Source organism: Mchenga conophoros, linkage group LG6 (assembly GCF_057382185.1).
Source record: "Mchenga conophoros isolate Kocher_MC1m ecotype Shallow Benthic linkage group LG6, M_conophoros_male_GT1.1, whole genome shotgun sequence".
In the NCBI taxonomy this organism is placed as follows: Eukaryota; Metazoa; Chordata; class Actinopteri; order Cichliformes; family Cichlidae; genus Mchenga; species Mchenga conophoros.
In genome coordinates this window covers 38,064,745-38,087,381 of record NC_140531.1, presented here as the reverse complement: position 1 = coordinate 38,087,381, position 22,637 = coordinate 38,064,745, and the positions used below count along the sequence as shown (strand labels likewise).

General features: G+C 41.1%; 2 protein-coding genes across 4 annotated transcripts in view; one reads left to right on the top strand and one right to left on the bottom strand.

Moving 5' to 3' along the window:
- Nucleotides 1–492: 492 nt before the first annotated feature.
- LOC146573232 (up-regulator of cell proliferation-like) lies at nucleotides 493–16,646 on the top strand. Its single transcript, XM_085277891.1, has 7 exons — nucleotides 493–550; nucleotides 867–992; nucleotides 1,078–1,369; nucleotides 1,447–1,492; nucleotides 2,229–2,498; nucleotides 2,586–2,852; nucleotides 13,741–16,646. Exons 3-7 carry the CDS (start codon nucleotides 1,286–1,288, stop codon nucleotides 16,209–16,211), a joined length of 3,138 nt encoding a protein of 1,045 aa, XP_085134017.1. The 5' UTR covers nucleotides 493–550; nucleotides 867–992; nucleotides 1,078–1,285; the 3' UTR covers nucleotides 16,212–16,646.
- The window catches only part of cabp2a (calcium binding protein 2a), a 20,994-nt gene continuing 14,594 nt past the window's right edge, over nucleotides 16,238–22,637 (bottom strand). For all 3 annotated transcript variants that reach the window (XM_085277893.1, XM_085277892.1, XM_085277894.1), the window contains 5 exons: nucleotides 20,855–20,885; nucleotides 19,538–19,672; nucleotides 18,395–18,504; nucleotides 17,347–17,494; nucleotides 16,238–17,159 (listed from right to left, as the gene is read on the bottom strand). In XM_085277893.1, coding sequence (XP_085134019.1) covers nucleotides 17,134–17,159; nucleotides 17,347–17,494; nucleotides 18,395–18,504; nucleotides 19,538–19,672; nucleotides 20,855–20,885 — 450 coding nt within the window. In that variant the 3' untranslated portion in view covers nucleotides 16,238–17,133. The remainder of the gene's footprint in view (nucleotides 17,160–17,346; nucleotides 17,495–18,394; nucleotides 18,505–19,537; nucleotides 19,673–20,854; nucleotides 20,886–22,637) is intronic.

The window sequence follows — 22,637 nt, the reverse complement described above, 5'->3', positions numbered from 1 at the left end:
CCAATTATTTAAATGCTGAAATCAAAAGTGTAATTAAATGAATATCATATATAGATATATAAATAATATGTAAATATAGTGTTCGAATGATTGAATGACTGTCACATAGATGAAAGAAACAGAGATTGGTGGGTGAGCTTCATTCACTCATATCAGGAGAGAGAGAGAGCAGCATGCTGTGCTGTAGATTAAAATATCTCAATAAAAAGCTCCTCTCTGCATTCAATGAGAAAATATAACGGGAGGAGTTTTTAGCTCTGACTCCTTCTGGTCTCTAGTTTTTTCTGCTTTCAACAAAAAACTGTTATATGACGTCATTCTCACTATAACCTGTTACTCACATTAGGTTTTGCCATAAAAAAGAAATTTATACTGTAAAAAGAAATGTGTTCAATGTGTTTAAGCTTGAAAGTCTTGCTTACCTTGTTCATAATTGTGAATCCATGATAAGAAGTAGCTTAACAAATGATGTCATTATTCTTTCAGATTGGAGAGTCCACACTGGGACTATTTTGAACAAGAGAGAATCAACTTTTGAGGACAACAAAACGTACGCCAGACTTTATCCCCAGCAGTTTAAATATGATTTGCTGATACTGCTTACAGACTTTTTATTGGTGTCTGGGATACCCCCAAACTAGGGAACACATGTGAATAGGGCGCCTTCCCTGTCGTCTCCAGCTTAGCTACATGCACAGTATATAAACTGTAGAAAGTAGATCCAGTGTTGCATTGTCATGCAGACCTAAAGTCAGAGACTTTAGATAGTAAAACAACATACCTCCATTGAATTCTTCCTGCTCATATTACAAAACTTTGAGATGGTTGGAATACCCCCCCCCCCCCCCCCCCCCTTTGCCTTTCAGTCGTCACCAGGATGATCTAGAGAGAGCAGAATCCACAAAGTCATCTACATCGGGTTACTCATCATCTAAAACAAGTGGATCAGGGGATTTCGACTCTGACGTTGAGACTGTTATATATGATAATATGTAAGATAACTGCTGAATTTCAGTTCATTGATAAAGAAGGCAATGCCACTACTAATCAACCTTTTACTTTTCTGTTTGAAAACAGACAGGTGATCTGTGACATTTGTAGCAAAATTGCTGCTGTGAAGACCTGCCTGACCTGCAACGTTTCCTTCTGTGAGAAGGATGGCCGGCAACACTACAAAGTGGATGCCCTGAATAGACATAAGCTCATAGATGTGTGCAGTGAAGTCGAGAGAAAACGGTGTCTTCATTATGAAAAGTCTCTGGATTTCTTCTGCAGGACTGATCAGATGTCTATTTGCAGCATTTGTGCAGAGGGGAAACACAGGGGACATGACATCACTGAGCACAGGGCATGGAGGACACAACAGGCCGTGAGTCAAGTGAAAGGGTGATATCGAAATCATCGCTGATGTGCTGCATTTTTCTTACAATCGCTATTTAATTACAGTTGTCTGATGATGAAGAACCCGAGGACTATGAAATGCCACACAAAGGTGACTGACACTATATAATGATTCACTATGGCATCTAAGTAACAATGATCTGTGGCTACAATAAGAAATCAATGGAGAGATTCACCATTTAATGAAGTTTTGACACTTTCCTCTTTTCATATAATTTATATGAAATTAATACAGGGAAAAAGACTATCAAATTTTGTTCGGAAAGTTCAGTTTCAAAGCAGAAAACAGAAAGTAATGACCTTCGTTGATGAATATATATGGATGGACTGCTGACAGCTTATACCTGAAATGCATTTATATTGCCATCTGTAAATACTCAGAAGTACAATCACCAGTGTGTGTCATTACCTTAGATTTGAAGTTGAGCGCACTGCTACCATGCCACAGCAGACCAATAAAGAAATAGAAACATCTAAAATGGTCAAAGTTAAAAGTGTGCTGTTGGCACTATCTTCAGAGATTTATGCCTCTCCAAAGCCAATTAATTAGACAGACTTTGAAGTGTAAAACATGTTTTTCAGGTATTAACAGATTCATTATCAATTATAACTTATAATGACTAAATTATTGAGTCATTCTGTGGTTTTAAGACAAGAAATTATTATTTTTAACCATATTTAAAAATTGTGTTTTGCTACATCAGTTGAATTTTAAAGTCATGATAATGTTGGAATCAAATGAATTCAAATATTTATCTTTTTTTATCGTTAGGTAAATGAGTACAGCGGAAAGAAAATGTTTTCTTATTTTACATTACATTTTCCAGTGGTGCCCCCTCCTGGTAGGATTCAGTTCCCGTCAGTGAAGCCAAACTCGGTGGTCCTCAGCTGGGGAAACCCAAAGGGACTAGAAGGACCCAAAAGCTTCAGGATCATGTGGAGCTCTTTGCAGAAGGTGGAAGGTCGCTTAGTCATCAAAAATTTTCATAAAATAGAAATAAGCAACCTTGAACTTGGACAACAGTATTTCTTCAGCGTGGCCACAGAAGATGAAGATGGCAATTTAAGAGAATGGGTCACTGCAACTGTTTTCACAGGTAAAATCTGAAAATCCACATCATTTTTAGATTTGCTTCACTGTTCATATTTTAATTGGATTAAACAAAATCACTGCTCTCTTGCAGTTGTGTCACCCCCTCGACATTTAACAAAAGAGCACTCCGATGCTACATCTCTGACCTTGAAATGGATGGATGGAGAAAAAATGGAGGGAATTCCTCAACAATTTCTCATAGCTGTTGAAAGTCCAGGAAAAGAGCCTCTGGTGATACACACCCATGATTACTGCAAAAAAGTCTCTGATTTAGAACCAGACACAAAGTACACCATCTCTGTCTCAACAGTGGTGAATGATAGGTGCAGCGAGCCAATTTCTATCTGCACACGCACAGGTGAGATGATGTTAAAGCACTTGCTTTTTAATTATTATTTTTTTTTAATGTCAACTATATAGACATATTTGAAGAATTACAACTGCTAGCATTTATTTTCTCACATTACATGTACAGATATACTTTACTGGTACCAATTTTCAAGAACAATTTTACTACAGAAGAATAAAGGTGATGAATGATACCATGAATCTATGGGAAAGAAATGCTAAAGCTAGATTAAGAAGAGAGGTGATGATCAGCGAGCGGCAGTGTGGCTTCATGCTATGTTTGTGTTGATGAAGAAGTATAGAGAAGGCTGGAAGGAGCTTCACTGTGTCTTTGTGGATCTAGAGAAAGTATATGACAGGGTGTCAAGAGGAACTATGTGTATGTGAGGGTGGTGCAGGAGATGAGGACAGCAGAGACAGTGGTGAGGTGTGCGGTAAGAGTGAGAGATGAGTTAAAAGCAGTGTTAGGAAGGTTACTTTTAAAATGTATTCCACTACAGATTACAGAATACATGCCCCCAAATATATTTTGTAACAAGCTTTTTACAACTACATGAATGTACTATTGCTGTGTGATTTATTACTATTACTGAAGGATACTTGTCATACCAACACCAACTAGATTTTTAAATCTTAATATAAAATGAGTAACAGTAGGTGGACATTAGGTAAGTGTTGCACACTTGAATTAAAATGAATTGAAACCAGTGTGGCTTTGTGAGTTCGCCTTTACTGCATCTGCAAATATATACATGGACATAGCACAGCGTTACACACTTTTGCAGTCTCACATAACGCTTATAGGCGCACTGCCTTATGGGTAGTGTTTAAACTCAAATCACTAATATTTCTTACAGTGGAACAATGAAATAAACATAAACACAAGGTAGTGTGATCCACCAGTCTACATCTGCTGTGATTACAGCCCGGTACAGGTATAAATCCACAAAAGTGCCACGAGGTTTCCACACAAACTAATGAATCAGATCTAGCTGCTAATCGTTAGCATCACGGCTAATTCACATCGCTACCAATAACTTATACACTAATGACACATAGTGGGGATTAACGGCCAACTTTCCCACATTCTCTGCAACCCCGTGGACTCATCTGTAGACACATTTTAAGTTATTTACCATCTTGTATCTGCTTACCTGCAAATATATACATGGACATAGCACAGCGTTACACACTTTTGCAGTCTCACATAACGCTTATAGGCGCACTGCCTTATGGGTAGTGGCTGGCTTCTTTACTCCCGCTAGAGCTGCTCATTTTAGGGGATACTCCCTCTTGTGGTGTAACGGAGGAATAACTACGCTTCCTGCACTATGTCATTTTTGGAGACTGGGGCACACATTATTTTACCACAATCAAAGAAAATACAGATGTGAACAATCAGACCATTTAACTAACTACAATATTGTCACTAAAGATTATGGGGGGTGTCTTGTTTTGTCCACAATGTCTTTCTTGTCCTTACACTCTCCCCTCAAAAAGTTAATGGCGTCCCGACATTCTACCAATATCAGTCCTTATGTGGCAACTATACATTGCTCGTAGGAGGCTACATCCCTTTAGGAGTCAGAGTTCAGCATCACTGCTAGCCACAGTGAAACACATGACATGTATCTCCCCTTCATGTCATATGTCGCAGCAGGTGTTATTGTGCACGATAACAGTCCACTGCTTTTCCATCCATATCACGGGTATCTGCATCTTTACTGAGTAAGGTGCTCTCACCTGGACATAACCTCGCTACATGACATGGGTGCCATTCTCATTACAGGTCATTCCACTGTCTTCTTTATAGCTAACAAAACAGAATTAACATTTATATCCTTCTAATAAGCATTAATAAAAACCCAAAAATGTAACTGTTATAACTGCTTTACTGCAATATGTAACATATGACTGTGTCTGAGGTATTTATTCAAGTGCTAACGTTGGCTGTCCTAACTTGTGGTAAGTAAACATTAGCTTTTGTTTTCTCATTCTGAAAGGATACTTTTTCACACTGGCAGGTGACTGGTCAGTGTCCTCTTGGTCACTGCACTCCATCTCGAGCTGGTGCGTCTGCTCTGTGTCTTTAATGTCCTCTTGTGCCTCTGTATCCTCGTCATGCTGGTCACGTTGGTGTTCTATATCATTCACGCCCAGATTCTCTTCTTCGCAATCCTCCTGGTGTTCCCTGTCATTGTCATCACAGAGATCCTCCCTACTGCCTGCTCCACTTTCTGCATTGAACTCTGATGCTTCTGTCCACCAGGACAGTCTACCACGTTCCCCTTGTTCTGTTGCCAGTCCTCTGATTGCCCTCCAGTCATCTTCATCCTCCGAACTGTGCTCTTGCTCATGCCGCTCATGTCTGTCCTTGTTGTTTTTCTGTTTTTGCTTTCCCAGTTCTGCATGTGAGTTGACTTTTCCGGCTGGTAAGAAGTCACACGGCAGCAGGAGGTTCCTGTGGACGACTCTGACACGTCCCTTGCCATTTTCTGGCTTAATCTCATATACTGGGCTCTCCTTATGTTTCCTTTGTGTCACCTGAAACACTTGGTCCTCCCAGAAGGATCTCAGTTTCCCTGGTCCTCCCTTCTCACCAAAATTTCGGACCAGTACTCTGCACCCTGGGTACAGCTCTGCACCATGTGTTTTTCTGTCATAGAGCACTTTTCCCCGTCGACTCTCCTTACAGGCTGTCGCTGAGGCCAGTTTGTAAGCGTCCTGCATGCGAATCTTCCACTTCTCAGCATAGTCTCGATGAGAAGGGCTTTGGTCATTAGCTGTGAGACCAAAAATCATATCAATGGGGAGTCTGGGGTTTCTCCCAAACAAGAGGAAATAAGGTGCATATCCAGTAGCCTCGCTGCGCGTACAGTTGTACGCATGGACCACCTTTGCCAGGGATGCCTTCCAGTCTGCTTTTGCCCCCTCTGGGAGGTTCCGAAGCATGGCCAGCAGTGTCCTATTGAACCTTTCTACCTGACCATTTCCCTGGGGGTGGTATGGTGTGGTTCTGGACCCCTTGACTCCACTGTATCCCTCCAGCTTGGCAAAGAGTTTGTTTTCGAACTCTCTTCCCTGGTCATGATGGAGCCGTGTGGGAAAACCAAACTTCAACACAAAGTCTCCAAATATTTTCTCTGCCGCTGTTTTGGCACTTTTATCTCTGCAGGGATAAGCCTGAGCAAATCGTGTAAAGTGGTCCATGGCCACGAGGATATACTCATACCCTCCCTTACATTTCTCCAAATGTAGAAAATCAATGGAGACCAGCTCAAACGGGTACGTTGTAGTGATATTGATCAGTGGGGCTCTGGTGGGCTTGTGGGGACGCTTGTTTTTTAGACAACTACACACCTGTGTTATGTAGTGCTCCACGTCCTTCTGCATGTGAGGCCAGTAAAAGCGATCCCGAATGAGGGCCAAAACTCTCTCCACCCCCAGGTGACCCATGTCTTCATGTAGTTCTTTATAAATGAGCGAATGGAACTTCTTAGGCAGAAGTAGCTGTGTTCGGCTGAGTGTTTTCCTGTACAGTAAACCATCATTATCAAGGTGCAGTTTCTGTTTTTCCCTTGCCAGAGCAGCGATCTCCTTGTTGCCTGCCTGTTTTCTGCCTTTTGGCCACCGATTAGAGATGACATACTTCAGGACTTCCCCGATCACAGAATCCTCTTTTTGTGCATCTCTTAAGTTTGCCTTAGGGATTTCCAGACCTGACATCCCTACCTCCTCACTTTGCTCTGCTACCACAGTTGAGATGTTTAACGGGCAGAGCCAGGGTTCACTTCCCTGCAGCTGAACAGCCAGAGCCTGAGTCACGCTGTTTAGGACCTCAGGTGTCACTGCTTCTGTACACGTTTGTATGTAGTGTTCCATATCCAAGGGCATTCGTGAGAGACCATCTGCATCCCTGTTAGCTCTACCAGGTCGATATTTGATGGAGAACTGGAAGTCAGCGAGTTCAGCCACCCATCTGTGTGTGGTTGCATTCAGTTTTGCCGTTGTCAGCACATATGTGAGGGGGTTATTGTCAGTGTAGACAATGAAGGGTGGTGAATAGTAGAGATAATCTCTAAACCTCTCACATATGGCCCACTTCATGGCAAGAAATTCCAGCTTCCCTGAATGGAGGTGGTAGTTCTTCTCTGGGGCAGTAAGGGTCCTAGACCCATATGCTATAACCACTAGCTTCCCATTTTGTCTTTGGTAAAGCACAGCTCCAAGTCCCTCCTGTGATGCATCACAGTGTAAGATGAATGGTTGCTCAAAGTCAGGATAACCTAAAACGGGGGGCTGAATGAGGAAGTTGACGAGCTGACAGACCACCTGATGATGCTCAGCTGACCATACCACTGGGTGAGAGGATGGTAGCTGACCCCCTTGATTCTTTGTCTTTTTGTTGTCTTTTGACGCCCTGACTCTCCCTTCCCCTGGCTTTTCTGAGGAGAGCAGGTCATAGAGTGGCTTTGCAATGCGCGAAAAGTTAGGAATATAGTTGCGATAGTATGAGATGAATCCCAACAGCTTCCTCACTTCCCCAATGGTGGTGGGGTTCCTTTGTTTTAAGGCTTGGACAGGCGCAATGTCAGCGGGGTCCATGGTGTGACCATCTTGAGTTACCAACCTCCCCAGGAATCTCACCTGATTTTTGAACAGTTCACATTTCCTGGGTGTTAATTTCACTCCATGGCTCTGATAACGCTGCAGGACCTGCTTTAGATCATTTAAGTGGTCCTCAAATGTTTTTGAATGAACAAGGTTGTCATCCAAGTAAGGCAGACATGTGTCGTCCCGCAGCCCTGCAAGGCATTCTTCCATCGACCTCTGAAACTCTGCCGGTGCAGACGACAGCCCAAAAGGAATTCTTACCCATTCATACAATCCCCAGGGTGTGATGAATGCTGTGAGAGGGCGACTTGACTCTTCCAGGAAGCCCTGGTGATAAGCCTTCCCTTGGTCTAAGACCGAGAACCAGGAGCTTCCTTTCAATGTGTTGAGCATATCCTGTATGCGTGGTATGGGATGGCGGTCCGGGATTGACTTCGTATTTAGCTCCCTATAGTCGCAGCACAAGCGGAGGCCGCCATCCTTTTTTCGCACACATACGATGGGGCTGGAGTAGGGGGATTTTGATTTCTTTATCCACCCTCTATTCAGCAAGTCTTCCAAATATTCTTTTACTTCTTTATGAAGTGGCTTAGGCACTGCTGTATATGTTCGGCGAACAGGTGTGGGGTCGCTGAGGCGGATCTTAAGCTGCAGTGAGGGGATATTGCCAACATCGTGTTCATCACGAGCAAAGGCATTACTCTCCTCCCTTAATAGCTGCCTGATCTTCAGCTGCTGTGCCGGAGAGAGATGGTCGAGGGGAACTGGGGGGTCCCAAACACCTTCACTGTTGCTTCTTGTTCTGTTTTCCTGTTCCCCAATTTGGCTAGCTGGAGGTGTAGCTGTTGCTTCTACAGTAGATCTTGTTGTTCCCATTTGTTCTATTTCCACTGTCACTGTGTTTGCTGGGTAAATAGTTCGAACCCTCTGAGTTTGTCCCAAAACAGTTCTCGGAGGCAGTATGATCTCATAAGCTTTGGTATTAGTGACTGGGAGGCTCATACGGGACCAGCTGCCTTGCTGTAAATGGACAACGCCCTCTTGCACCTCCAATCCCTCTGGCATCTGAGGGTAGGGGCTGGGCTCGAACAGTACATCCTGACCTGCTGGGAGTGGGCCTGCTCTCACACTACACTTGACCACTCTTGTCTGACCAGGTGGGATACTCATTAATTCTCTCCCAGTTTTCACTCTGCCCTCACCTAGCCCATCGTCTCCACTCTTCATCACCTTTATAAAGACCTCAGCTTTCTTACAGTCAATGGAGAATGCTGTGCTAACAGCTTCTGTTACAGCACGAGGTGGCTCTATTCCCCTCTCTAGCATGTATTCAATCACGTTGAAGCCAATTATTGGCTCCTCCGCCACCCCGTCTTCCTGAGCTACTAATACTGGCACGAGAAGTTCTAACTGCGCAGCCTCTTCTGTGGGCAACCTGAATTTGATTTCAACCCACCCGGAAAATGGGATTGGTGTCTGGTTTACTGCCCTCCCATCTAATATACCAGGCCCAATGATTTCAGTTAAACTCCTAACTTTGAGGTGTGGGATGTTCTGTTGTCTCCATTTTTCATTTATGAGACAAACCTGTGATCCCGTGTCCCACAACGCTGCGGTTTTTACTCCCTCAAGCAGGCAGGTGATCAGGTGCTTCCTCCCTATAAGATTGAGGAGCTGGGCTCTTCGTTTTGGGGAGAGGAGGCTGACGGAGACCGCTTCATTCCTCTTATCTGGTGTGGCGGCTGCTGCTTTTGTCTCCAAATGTTTTATACTGTCCGTCAAGAGTTTGTGAACATCTTGTTGTTGCTCACCTTGGTTTAGTAGCTGAAAAGAGGGTGACGGGCGTGGGTTCACCGTGCTAGCTGACATACCAATCTGCTCTGCCCTGTCTGGAAGTTTTCTCCGGGTGCGGCATCCCCTAGACAAATGCCCACTTTGTCCACATTTGAAGCAGTGGTCGCAGTTTTCTCCTCTATTGCTGTCCTGACAATCCCTGCAGCCACGTTTGAGGCTTGGGCGGTGTGAGGGAGAAGGTCGGTGCGACTCACGAATCACTCCTTTTATTTCAGCTATTTCCCCTTTTAGTTGATTGATGATATCAAACAGCTCAGTTTCCTTGCGTGTCACTGTTGCTGGTGCTTTAGTAGCTTTACCTTTTGTCGAGGTGGAGAATGGCTGGTCTTGCCCACCCACTGCACCAACTGCTGCCTCTTGCACTGACTGTGCCTCTGCTTTTATCTCTCTTACTTTCATTTCTCGGGTGGTCTTTCTGAATTTTTGTTGCCTCTCCCACTCAAGGCTGGCCGCTTCATTTGTCTTTGCAATCAGCACATCGTCAGTGACTGCTGGATCATCCAGGTAGGGTTTGATCTGGTATTTCACATTGTCGCTAATCAGACCTGTGCCAACGGCTCGCAGAAACTTTTTCTGAATCAGTTCGACACTGTATTGTTCATCTGTCCCTGGCTCCCTTGATGATGCTAGGAGTCTTTCTTTCAGCTCGATTGCCCTAAATAGAAAGTTCTGTGGGGACTCATTACTTCCTTGAGTGATATTTATCAGCCGATGATAGAGGTCAGTAGAGCTATCCTCCTTGTAGTGTCCCCTCAGTATGGTACGAAGCTGCATGAGGGTGAGGTCTGTTTTAATCTCCAACATATCACGGAGACTTAGGCCTGGGCTTATGGCCCTAACAACAGCTTCAATAATTTCAGCTTCGCTGTGATTCTTTTTAAGTCCCATTTCGATTTGATGAATCAGGTTGGAGTATGACAGTTTGTCTTTCTGACCCCGTTCCCCAATTTGGCCACTGATTCTAAATTCCCTGCGTATAGTCACTTCAGGGGGCTGTGTTGCTGGTGAAGCAGGTAACGGTGATGGATGAGTAGGTAACTGTGCAGCCAGACCCTGACTAGTTTCTTGGGAGGCCATTCTGTCTGTCAATCTTGCCATTTCTTCCTCTAACCTTTTTGTTGAGGTTTGAAAACTCAGTTGCAATGCTGCATATTGTTCTTGTAGACTGGCCAATGCAACCGCATCCCTACTGACACTCTCTTCACGTTCCTGTGTAGGGTCATCTCTTTCCTTTAATTCTTTAACAGTTTTAATTAATCTGTCCAGGAATGTGTGTGCTACTTCCTCTTCCTCCACTTCAATAATTGTTTCAACTGCTTCACTTATTGTTCTGATCAGCGTGTGCTTCTTTGTCTGTTTTCCGATTGAGATTTTAGCTTGTAAACACACTTCTTGTAGTTGGTCTGACCTTAACTGTAGCAAGCTCTCACTTAGCTGGTCTTGCAGTTGCTCCAACTCCATACTGTGGGTGACGATTCTGTAATCTCACACTGCTTCTCAGTAGCACCGCTGATCCCACCGCTGCCACCAAATTTTGTTGCACACTTGAATTAAAATGAATTGAAACCAGTGTGGCTTTGTGAGTTCGCCTTTACTGCATCTGCAAATATATACATGGACATAGCACAGCGTTACACACTTTTGCAGTCTCACATAACGCTTATAGGCGCACTGCCTTATGGGTAGTGTTTAAACTCAAATCACTAATATTTCTTACAGTGGAACAATGAAATAAACATAAACACAAGGTAGTGTGATCCACCAGTCTACATCTGCTGTGATTACAGCCCGGTACAGGTATAAATCCACAAAAGTGCCACGAGGTTTCCACACAAACTAATGAATCAGATCTAGCTGCTAATCGTTAGCATCACGGCTAATTCACATCGCTACCAATAACTTATACACTAATGACACATAGTGGGGATTAACGGCCAACTTTCCCACATTCTCTGCAACCCCGTGGACTCATCTGTAGACACATTTTAAGTTATTTACCATCTTGTATCTGCTTACCTGCAAATATATACATGGACATAGCACAGCGTTACACACTTTTGCAGTCTCACATAACGCTTATAGGCGCACTGCCTTATGGGTAGTGGCTGGCTTCTTTACTCCCGCTAGAGCTGCTCATTTTAGGGGATACTCCCTCTTGTGGTGTAACGGAGGAATAACTACGCTTCCTGCACTATGTCATTTTTGGAGACTGGGGCACACATTATTTTACCACAATCAAAGAAAATACAGATGTGAACAATCAGACCATTTAACTAACTACAATATTGTCACTAAAGATTATGGGGGGTGTCTTGTTTTGTCCACAATGTCTTTCTTGTCCTTACATAAGGCTGCACTTTTTGCAGCAATCTCGTATAGAAAACTTTTCCGCGCGTATATAAAACAGGTCATTATGCAGGCTGCAAGTAGAGGCGACATGGGCCACGAGATTGAGACTAGGGCTGCCACGATTAGTCGACTAGTCACGATTACGTCGACTATTAAAATCGTCGACGACTGATTTAATAGTCGACACATCGTTTGAAGCTTTGTAAGATCACAAAAGACGCAGGAATAAGTAGTAGGATTTAAGAGTGTAATAACGGACTGAAACAGAAGATGGCAGCACTGCATGTACAAGGATGCCAGCTGCCGTTAAACCCCGAAGAAGAAGAAGCTGTGTTCCAGAATTCATAGCGCAGCCCAGCTCAGTTTCCAACAATGGCGGCAGCTAGTTAGTTTTAATGTTACTCTTATTATTCTTTCTGGGTCACAAAATAAACGTTTAACATATTTTCAGGCGAGAATGTAGCTGTGTAAACCTCAAATATCTGCTCAGTTTATCAAGACACCACATATTTTCAAAAGCGCTCCGACGTTTTCGGAGACGTCTGTTACCCACTAGCTCGATAGCTAGCCGGGGGCGAGGCTCACTAGAGCCGTGAGAACACCGGACTCCTGGCAAATCGTTTTCAAACCCACCGCCGTCTTTCGCTACTCAGGTTAAACATGATATATAAGTCACTTACCGTAGATAACTTAAAAATGTTATTGTTTGGCTTTTTTCAGTGTTTTATTTGTTCCTGAGTAAATCGGTTTGGCTGAGATTAAAGTTATAGTTTTTACACAGCTGAATAAACATCAAGCAGACAACTGATTATCAGAAGTGTGAGATGCTGGAGAATTTACTCCGGTGTCCTGTTATATTTTAGATAGCAAGGAGTTTATTAAACTTTACCGAAACATTCTGCAAACTTCATTAAAATTTAACAAACTATCATCTTGTCTTTATTTTTAGTTAGCACATACCTTAAACACTTAAAGCTGTAAGCTAATGATAGTTATATAAGAGCAGATGCTGCTGGTGCAATAAGCTGTACGTTTTAAGTCCAATGGATGATGATCTGATTAGTCGACTAATCGCAAAAATAATCGGTGACTAGTCGACTATCAAAATAATCGTTTGTGGCAGCCCTAATTGAGACACAGGCATTAGAGCCTCTTAATGCGTGTTTTGTTTGGGTTTCCACCGGAAACAGAGAGGGGACCGCGTAACATATGAAACAGGAAAAGACCATCATGTAATCCCTTTATTTCAGCAAAGTAACTGTATTCTGAATACCACCTCTTTAAACGGTAACGGAATACAGTTACTCATATTTTGTATTTTAAATTGTTAACGCCGGTACATGTATTCCATTACTCCCCAACATTGGTTAAAAGTGGTGCTGCGATTGGGGTTTTCAGTGGTGATGGACAGACTGACAGATGAGGTCAGGCAGGGGTCTCTGTGGACTACAATGTTTGCAGACAACAGTGTGGTCTGTAGTGAGACAAGGGAGCAGGTGAAGAGAACCTGGAGAGGTGAAGGTATGCACTTCAGAAAGGAAAATGAACGTTAGCAGAAGGAAGAAAGAATATGTGAGGGAGGCAGATGGCCTTAGACTGTCATGTTTTGTTATTAAGACATTCTGCTTCACTTGTTTTAAATTTAAAATAAATGCCATTAAATTGCCAGGTTTTAGCTTGACTTGAGGTTGATGTAAGGCAGTTGTGAATTATATATGTTTTGTGTTGGTTACCAGCCCTTCACACTAAAGCTTTACTATGATCCAGTCACTATCTTAGTATGTTATCATGCGTCCTCTGTGGGTATCCTGATGCTCGGTTGTGAAAAATAAATTAGTGCTGTCAGCGTTAATCTTGTTAAAATGGCGTTAATGCCATAACCACATTAAGGCGGCGTTAATAAGCTAAATGTGCTAACACGTTTACGCCGTGAAGCCCCACGCATGGAGTGATCCACAATAACTCGCTAACTGAGATTTGCCATGTTAATGCGGTTATGGCGCTGACAGCACTAGAATAAATGCATCATAATCAGTAAAAATGACCTAGTACACTTACTGGTTTCTTTTGTTAATTCACAGAGCCAAGTCTAAGGCAGGTGTTGTCAAAGATTGGACTGGAAGACCAGTATGACACCAAGCTCACACTTAGCACTGTCCTGGAGATTAATCAGTATGATCGATCACAGAGGAAACCAAAATCTGCAAGGGCAGTTCCTGAGGCCTTTTTAAAGCAACTCATGTTGCTGAATACAAATGCTAGAAGTGCCACATGTGTGTCTCAAGATGGGGACAAGTGCAATGCTATCAATCTTTTGGACTTGGTAACTGCACTGTTCCTTTGTTCAGACAGTGCTCTTCAGCAGGACTTGGTCCTGAAAATGTCACTCTGTCAGTTTGCTGTCCCGCTCTTGCTTCCAAACTCTGAAACAAGAGAAATCACAATGATGCTGTGGTCTATGCGCGACATTGTCCGAACTTTCAGACCCTCTCAGCAGGCGTTCCTAAAGTCATACTTTGATGAAAGACTTGTGCTGTCTGATATTCCTTTGGTATCGTTTGTCAGGCTGGGAAAAACATCTTTGTCCAAATCTCAGATGTTGAACAAGTTGCTGTGCAACAATCAGCAGATTCATCACACATTTTGTCACCGTATCATGGCATGTTGTGATGTTCCCAGAAGAATTTCAGATGGACTGGTGGAAATCAGCTGGTACCTCCCGTGTGGGAACAGGAAGATAGATAAATTCACAGAACCATTGGCTTTTACCAATATGAGAGGAGATATCAAGACTTCTGAAAGACAATTTGCATTCCTCTGTCAGGCATCTGCAGCTGTTTACATCTACTGTGATGAATCAGAAATGAATTACTTCAAGCATCTGGAAGGAAAACATGTGGAAGCAAATATCTTTTTGATAAGCAGCACACAGGGAAAAAGCTATAGACTCAAACAACTGACTGTGAACCCAAGATTAAAGATGACTGATATTAGTCAGATTAAAAAGACTGATACAGAACTACTAAAGGCACTCCAGGAATCAGTCTCTAAAATGCTAGTAAGCCCCCAAACCAAAAAAGTGTCATTGGCAGATTTGGCTTACACAGCTCACTGTTGTCAGATTCTCGTTGATGAGGATAGGGATGAATGCCAGACTGCTTGGGAGAATGCGAGTAAAATCACTGCAAAGGTAACTAACATCTCTGAATTCAAAGACAAGCAACTGCCTTATCAGGGAAACATCTGGAAAGCAATTTCATGGGTGGAAACTGAGTGCTGGAGGCTACGTAAAGTTGGAAACAATAACCCTGGCAATTACTGCGAGTCCATAAAAGAAAAAGAGAAAGAGCTGAGGAACAAGCAGCAAAGTTTTGAGATGACAACTGCAGTGGAATGCTTCCACCATGGGATGACAACCTCAGAGGTTCAACGCTACCATTTTCTCAAATGGCTGGAAATGGAACTGGATAACCTGTCCAGGCATCAACTGTCAGCTCTCCAGGATCGATACAAAGAGCTTAGGCAGAAATCTCTCGAGGAAACAAAAGAAATTGTGGAAACTGACAACCAAATTTCAGCTTGCTCTTTAAGAGTAGTCCACTTTGTCAGAGAGTGTGGGCAGCTGTATAATAATGTGAGTTGCCTGCCAGAATACAGTCGTCAGAGAAAAAACATCGAACAACTTCCTGGACAGTGTGCTCAGATGATGCTTGATGGTTTCCCTCTTGAGCTTGTTGATGGAGATGCAGCAAACATCCCAATAAAATGGATCAGCCAGGTACTTACTGAATTGCATAACATCATGAATTCCAGTAGCAAGCTTAAGGTCATCACAGTCATTGGAGCTGAAAATTCAGGTAAATCAACTTTGCTCAACACCATGTTTGGGGTCAGGTTTGCCGTCAACGTGGGTACATGCACCAGAGGGGCATTCATACAGCTGATCAGTGTCAGTAAAGACATAAGGAAAGAGCTGGGCTGTGACTGCATCATGCTCATTGATACAGAGGGCCTGAAGCCACATCGGATGGTTCGTGATGATCACAGCCATGAACGTGACAAAGAAGTTGCGAGCCTTGCAGTGGCACTCAGTGATGTTGTAGTTGTCAGTATTTCCAACGACAGCTCCAGAGAGAAAGACCTCTGGGAAATGGTGTGTCATGCTTTTGCAAGGCTGAAGGGTGTTAGCAAGAAGAAGCCAGTTTGTCATTTTGTACATACAAACATGTATGACATGCCTGCTTTGGAGCAGCTGAAGAGAAGTAAAGAGCTGATGGAACAGCTCAATGAAATGATCGGAAAAGATGTTAAAATGAAGAAGGCCAACATCAATAAGCTCTCAGATGTGATCAAGTTTGATCTAAACAATTGGAGCTGGTACATTCCTCCAGTGTGGGATGGGACTCCACCAATGGCTCCTGTCAATGTTGGCTTCAGTGCAACTGTCTATACTTTGAAAAAGGTTCTAATAAATGACCTCCAAAAGTGCCCGGAACGAGGGGATCTAATTCAATTCATCGGGAAGGTAGAGCAATTCTGGAAGACTGTGTAAAGAAAATACATGAAACTGATATGGACTTAGTATATGGCCATAAGCTATCTGACCACAAAAAAGTATTTATTTTCAATATTGTTCACTCATTTTTGTTATTTACAATGTGTTTTCTGAGTCATTAAACGCTGTACAAATGAAACATCAAAGAGGTATATATGCATACTGTGTATGCTTACATAAAATAACCATGTACTATGAGGCAGGTTGTCAGTTAAATTTCACCAAGAGGAAAAATGGTGCAAGGATATCAAACTGATATTCACTGTGTGGTAGACACAAATCACTAGTAATTGTTCTGAAACAGGTATCAAAAAGATATTAAAAATATTGTTTCAGATTCTACTCTGTATAATAAATATTGTAACTCATAACAAAGCATTCATGTTTTCTATGTGTATTAGATATTTCACAGTTAACACATTCAAGTTTAAGATGAAGATTCTATAAGTGGCATTAAAATATTGAAATTCAGAAAATACATTTTTACATTCATATTAATGTTTCAACAAACTTGTAGATACTAAACTGCATAGTGACCAATTCACCCAAATTACAAATACAATAAAGAAACAGAAAATACATCTTATAATTGAAGTTTCACAGTATCTAGTCAGTGCAAACAGGATCTTATTTTTTCAGGCTTTTAAATGCAATTCTTATGCAAATTCATATGAATATAAACTTTTAAAGACACCATAGGTTTGGTCTATTCCCGCTGAAATATCACTCTCATCTCTCGTTACACACATGATACATATTAGATTTATACAACAGTAACACATTTAAGGGATTTTTATAAGAGGTTTTGCACGTAACTGAAAAAACACCAAGATGTCTTTGTACATGTGAGAAAAACATTAACAGTCCGTAGTCTTGCCAGTGTTGTGTTTAGTGCAGTAGTGTGAGGTTTACTGAAGAATCAACGAGACATCATTCTCACAAACTCTGTGGAAAGAGAGAATATATTTGCATTGTTTGTTGGGAAAAGGGCACTCCCACAGTCATCCACAGTCATCTTAAAAATCTTTAAAAAGATTATATCATCCCTAATTGTATTACCCCCCCCCACACACACACACACACACAAACACACCACTACCACCGATCTTAACTAAGAGATAAATTGTATCACCTTCAAAGTCCACCTGTCCATCCCCGTTGAGGTCAACATCTCGCAGGATCTCATCAATCTCGCGGTGGTTGAGCTGCTCACCCATTAGCTTCTTCATGGCTTCCCTCAGCTCTCCAAGGCTGATCTGACCATCGCCATCAGAGTCAAACTAGAAAGCAGAATGGAAGGACTTTAAAAGGAAAATAAGCATTTAAAAAAAGCAAAACAAAAACATTTTGGAGTGTCAGTTTGAGGGAAGGCCTACTCAGGTTAAGCTGGGCATACACTGTGCGATTTTTGGCCCATTTTGAGCAGATTTTTCAGTCGTTTTGGGGATCGGCCCGAGTTTCTCCTGTGTCGTGCATCGTGTAGTATACATGGTAACGAGAAGGGATTAACACCTCACGACCAGCTCCCAATCATCAATCGTATAGTCGCAAGAAAATCAAACCTGTTTGAAATCCTGTCGGCCCTCATGAGGGTGTCAACGCAGCCTCTCACACTATGCATGCGCAAACAGAAACGGAGTAGCATGGCAGTGCAGCGTGTAGAACTTTGGCAAGCTCATCTGAGCCTTTTCGATGTGGCCTCACAAAATTATCATGACTGGACCAACCGTGAAAAGAGTTGGATGGACATTTCTGCTCATTGCTAGTCGATGTTTTTCATTAGCAATTTAACAAAGTTGATGGTGGTGTGTGTGTCTGTGTCAGTTAAAGAGAGAGAGGGAGAGAGAGGGAGAGCGAGAGACAGATTTTGTGTTATAAGCTTCATGTTATGGACGCACAGTGTGCATCGTCACCTACAAACTTCTCACCCCTGCGATTCAATCGTACAGTTTGAGCAGGAGCTGATTAAAAAATTTTTTGAAGAATAATTAAAAGGAAAAAAAAAAAAAAAAATCGCACAGTGTATGCCCAACTTTAGCATGACTGAGGTATGGACCTCAGTCATTTGTTGCACCTTAAATAGCATACATTAGGAGAAAAAATTCTGGACCGCATTCATTTCTAAACCCTAGTTTAAGCCTGGATATGGTTTTCTGTTTTGCTAAAATAAAATTGCAGACCTCTTTGAAGGCGTCCCGTAACTCTTTAACCCCAATCATGTCTGCAGTCTCTGCAAGCATTTTGGGGCCCATCAGTTCCACAAAATCCTCAAAATCCACTCTGCCACCACCTAGAAGAAAGATAAATATGCATGCATAGTATATACAAGTAAATAACAAATTGGATTATTTACTGAAGATCCAGTGGTACGGAGTTAATTGTGCATGCATATAAGACAGAGCTTAGCAGACCCACGTCAATATGTTATAAACAGAAGTCATAATAAGAGCATATTTGCAGTGATGTGAAAATATGCAATGAAAACTGTCCACTGCAGCCATTAGCTGTGTTTAGGACATGTCTATAATTTAACTAGTTTATTTGTATCATCTGGCTTTATGGTTAATTAAAACTGCGTGTCATCTGCATAGGAATGAAAATGGAGTGTTTTATAATAATACTGTAAGGGAAGCATCTATAATGTAAAAAGTTATGGTCCTAGCACAGAACCCTGTGGAACTGTGATTAACATTTGCATGTGAGGAAGACTCGCCATTTACATGCACAAACTATACTGCAGTGATTCAAACCACTGCAGGACAGTTCCTAAGAAGATGATTCATCATTCATATAATTCACTACACTATTTCTGTGCTATGATGCACTCTAAATCCTGACTGTAACTCTTCAAAGAAACATTTTCAAAAGCTCATTTAACTACTTGACAGCTTTCAGGAATTTTGGAAATAAATAAGGTTATAAATGTGAAATGATGTAAGATTTATGTTTTAATTCATGGTAAAATGTCTTTGAGCAGTTTTATAGGGTCTAGAAGACACATTGACACATTGCTGATATGAAGTTTACTCATATCACCATTTAACAGAGTTGCTGTACTTAATGACAGTACCAGTGAATATTTTTTTCTCCAATAGTTAAAAAGTTATTTGTAAAGAAATTAATTAAATCATTGCTAGTTAATGTAAGGAGAACATTTTGGCAGTTCATCAGACTTAACAGATTTACAGGTGAAGAAAGGACAAACAGACATTTTGGACATCAACTGCTTTGCAGTTCTGCTTTATCCTGGTGCTCCTTCACTGGTCTTCCGAGTGAAAGATTTTAGGGAATAACAGAATTATCTGTCTGTGTTCAGGACTCACAGATTTGCTGGCTGAGTTCGATAAGTTCCATCTCTGTTGGCATGTATCCCATAGTCCTCATGCACTCGCCCAGGTCCTTACAGCTGATGAAGCCGTCCTTATCTTTGTCAAATTCTCTGAAGGCCTCACGCAACTCTGCAAGTAGAACACATCAATACAGATTATGCGAAATATTTGCCGTTGGGCAAAAGTATGACAGAGTACATTTGCTTTCTTGACAAAACAAGACACAGTTTCAGTCTCAGCTGCCCTGGATCAGTGAGTGTACATTGAGATGGGGATGGGGTATCTGTCTGAGAGTGCTTTTTTAATACTTTCAAATTGCTTTAGTTTTTATTTGAACTATTTTTGACTTGTTGTTAGTATGACATAGTAAAAAAATAATTTTTCAATAATGTTTCACGGACTTCTCTGTTTTCTGTGACATGCTGGATACAATCTTTGGACCAAAGAACTGATTTCTGTCTTATCAGTGCTTGAAGATGATCACAGTTTTTTGGCAACACTGTGCACCGTAAATATTCAATATTTTTTTGCATAAATATGATATTTTTGCCCCCAATAAAATTCTTTAAAACTTATGAAATACTTATGGTCGTTCATCATTATATCAATAAAAATGTAAAAACAGAAACTGAAGCTGCAAGGATTGTGAAAAATTATATTTTTAAATTGCTCCTGGGACTTTCTATTTCATTTGCAAACTTTTTATTTTTGCATCACTTTCTTATGAGGCATTAATGTTTTGAATGAGCTTTTAAACTTTCATCTCATTATTTACATGGAGCCTTTCTTTTTTCTTTCTTCTTCAATCTTCTTACAACATTATAACACTGAGTACTTTGCACTCTGCTGCCTATTGTTTGTGAATAGTGTGACATGGATGATTGCAGTCCATATCCAAACTTGTCCAAATAAAATTAACCTGAACCTGAACAGATGGTGACACAGATCCCCCTGTCACCATTAAATCATTGCAGAAGAAATATATCAAGTTTCTACTACACTAAACCAAAGTCATAGAATCTATATTTAAAATAGAAATGACATTTTCATGTGCATGTACGCTGTTAAATTGTGAGCCACTACTGAGGAATAGAAGCGATGTATGAGTGGAAGTTAAATTGTGAAGGATTATTCCTCCCTGTGAAAGATAATCCTTCACTTTGTTCTTACACATTTCAATGCAAGACAGGGAAATTAAAAAAAAAATGTTCACAGTTAAACAGAAGGTTTGAAAGGAAGGTAGATGAAAAAGAACAGAGTGGAATGAATGGACTGAGAGACAAGGTGAGGATTTGGATTAAGAATCTGTACCTTCCATCTCTTCTGGTCGTAGATCTCTGTCCTGCGGTGGTGTGGAAGAAGAAAGGGCATACATAAAGAGAAATGAATAGTCAGACAAGTTATACTTTGAATCTGCTCTATTTCAGTCACACAAAATGCTGGAAACATTTTTGCTTCTTGTGCTTTTACTCCTCCACTCCTCTCAATCCTGTGAAACATTTTGTTTGTTCTATGTTCATCTGCTCAGCCAGAGATTCTATTAGAGGATTATTGGGTTTTTGATCTGACTGACCCTAATAGCCTTTTTAGTTGAAAACTGCTGCTACCCAGCAGCATTCATGTCCAGTCTCATTCTGCCCGTGTTGGAGAAAGTCTGCTGTGCATATGCTCCACAACAAGCTTTTGAAATACAATGTACTAACAGCAGATTCATAATGACATACCACCTAAAAGATCTACCTTCCAAACAAGCAGCATGTAACAAAGTTATAAGAAAGAAAGAAAAATTAATTACATCATATGCTGAGTAAACTGGTGAAATATTGAATTGCCACTTTAAGAAATAAAGTGAAAATGAAATCATAGAAATAAGAGTGAATTATGACTTAAACTAAACATAATGCAGTAACAAATACATGCATAATTTCTTTAGTGATTAATAAAATATTCTAATTCTGATTCTGATTCAACATAAAACACCATTTACGGTTGTTGTTGAATTGGCTAAAGGAATGCAAGGTGACACCAGGATAAATTTGTACGTGATGTGTTCTTCGAGATTGTGACATCATCAGCAGGAATAATACAGCCCTGGATTAGAGGATGCAGGAGAGCGAACAGTGGCAGGGAGATTACAGCGGTAAATTGTATTACAAATCATGAAGGCTTATCGGTTTTTCATTTCTCTATCTGCCAGCAATTTTTTTTTTCTTATCTGCATCTGCAGTCCAGCTGGCTTTTGATTAAACGAACATTAACACACCTGCACAGGCTGAACAGAAAAACGTGTACCACTTTTTTTTTTTTTTTTTGTCGTACCTTTTGCTAAAATTTGTGACAGATTTATCCACAGACAAAGGCAACGGTTTTCTCCTACCTTTGTTTTTTTGTGGTCCATTACCAATCTACAACAGTTACTACTGCTAAATCGTGACTTTAGAAGACTGCAGAAACTGAGCAACAATAAAAGTTTATGAAGGAAGGCATGTAGCACGACACAACAGGATGAAAATGCCACGAGATTTAGGTTTAAATCTTATGTGAGACAAGTTTTGCTTTCAGTCCTCGTTTGCTTAGGTTTAGCCAAAAAAACAAACAAACAAAAAAAAAAAAAACCTTGATTGGGGTTCAAGTTATGGTTTGGGTTGAAATAAACCCGTTTACAAGATTAAGCACATGTTATAGAACTCAGTTTTATCAGTGTCAACAGTCCCTATCTAAAGATAATAACGAGATTTCATATTTATCTATTCATTCATTCATTCATTCATTCATTCATATGCAAGAGAATTGACCTGGCCACTTTGAAATATAACTATGATGGTAGTTAAACTTACAGATAGCATTGCTAATACTGCTAAAAAAAATGTATATAAAAATTAAGACAAAATATGAAGTCATGTTTTGTGAAGTTGTATTTTGGATTTTTGAACCCAGAGATGATGAACGACATTGATCTGATTATGGAAACACAGACACTGTACACTCTTATGTTAGTGATTTGTCAACCCCAAGGTAGGCCTGCCCTGAAACACACCCTGCTTATTTGTGTATTATACCTTAATTAGGACTAAAATGTATAAAATGAACATTA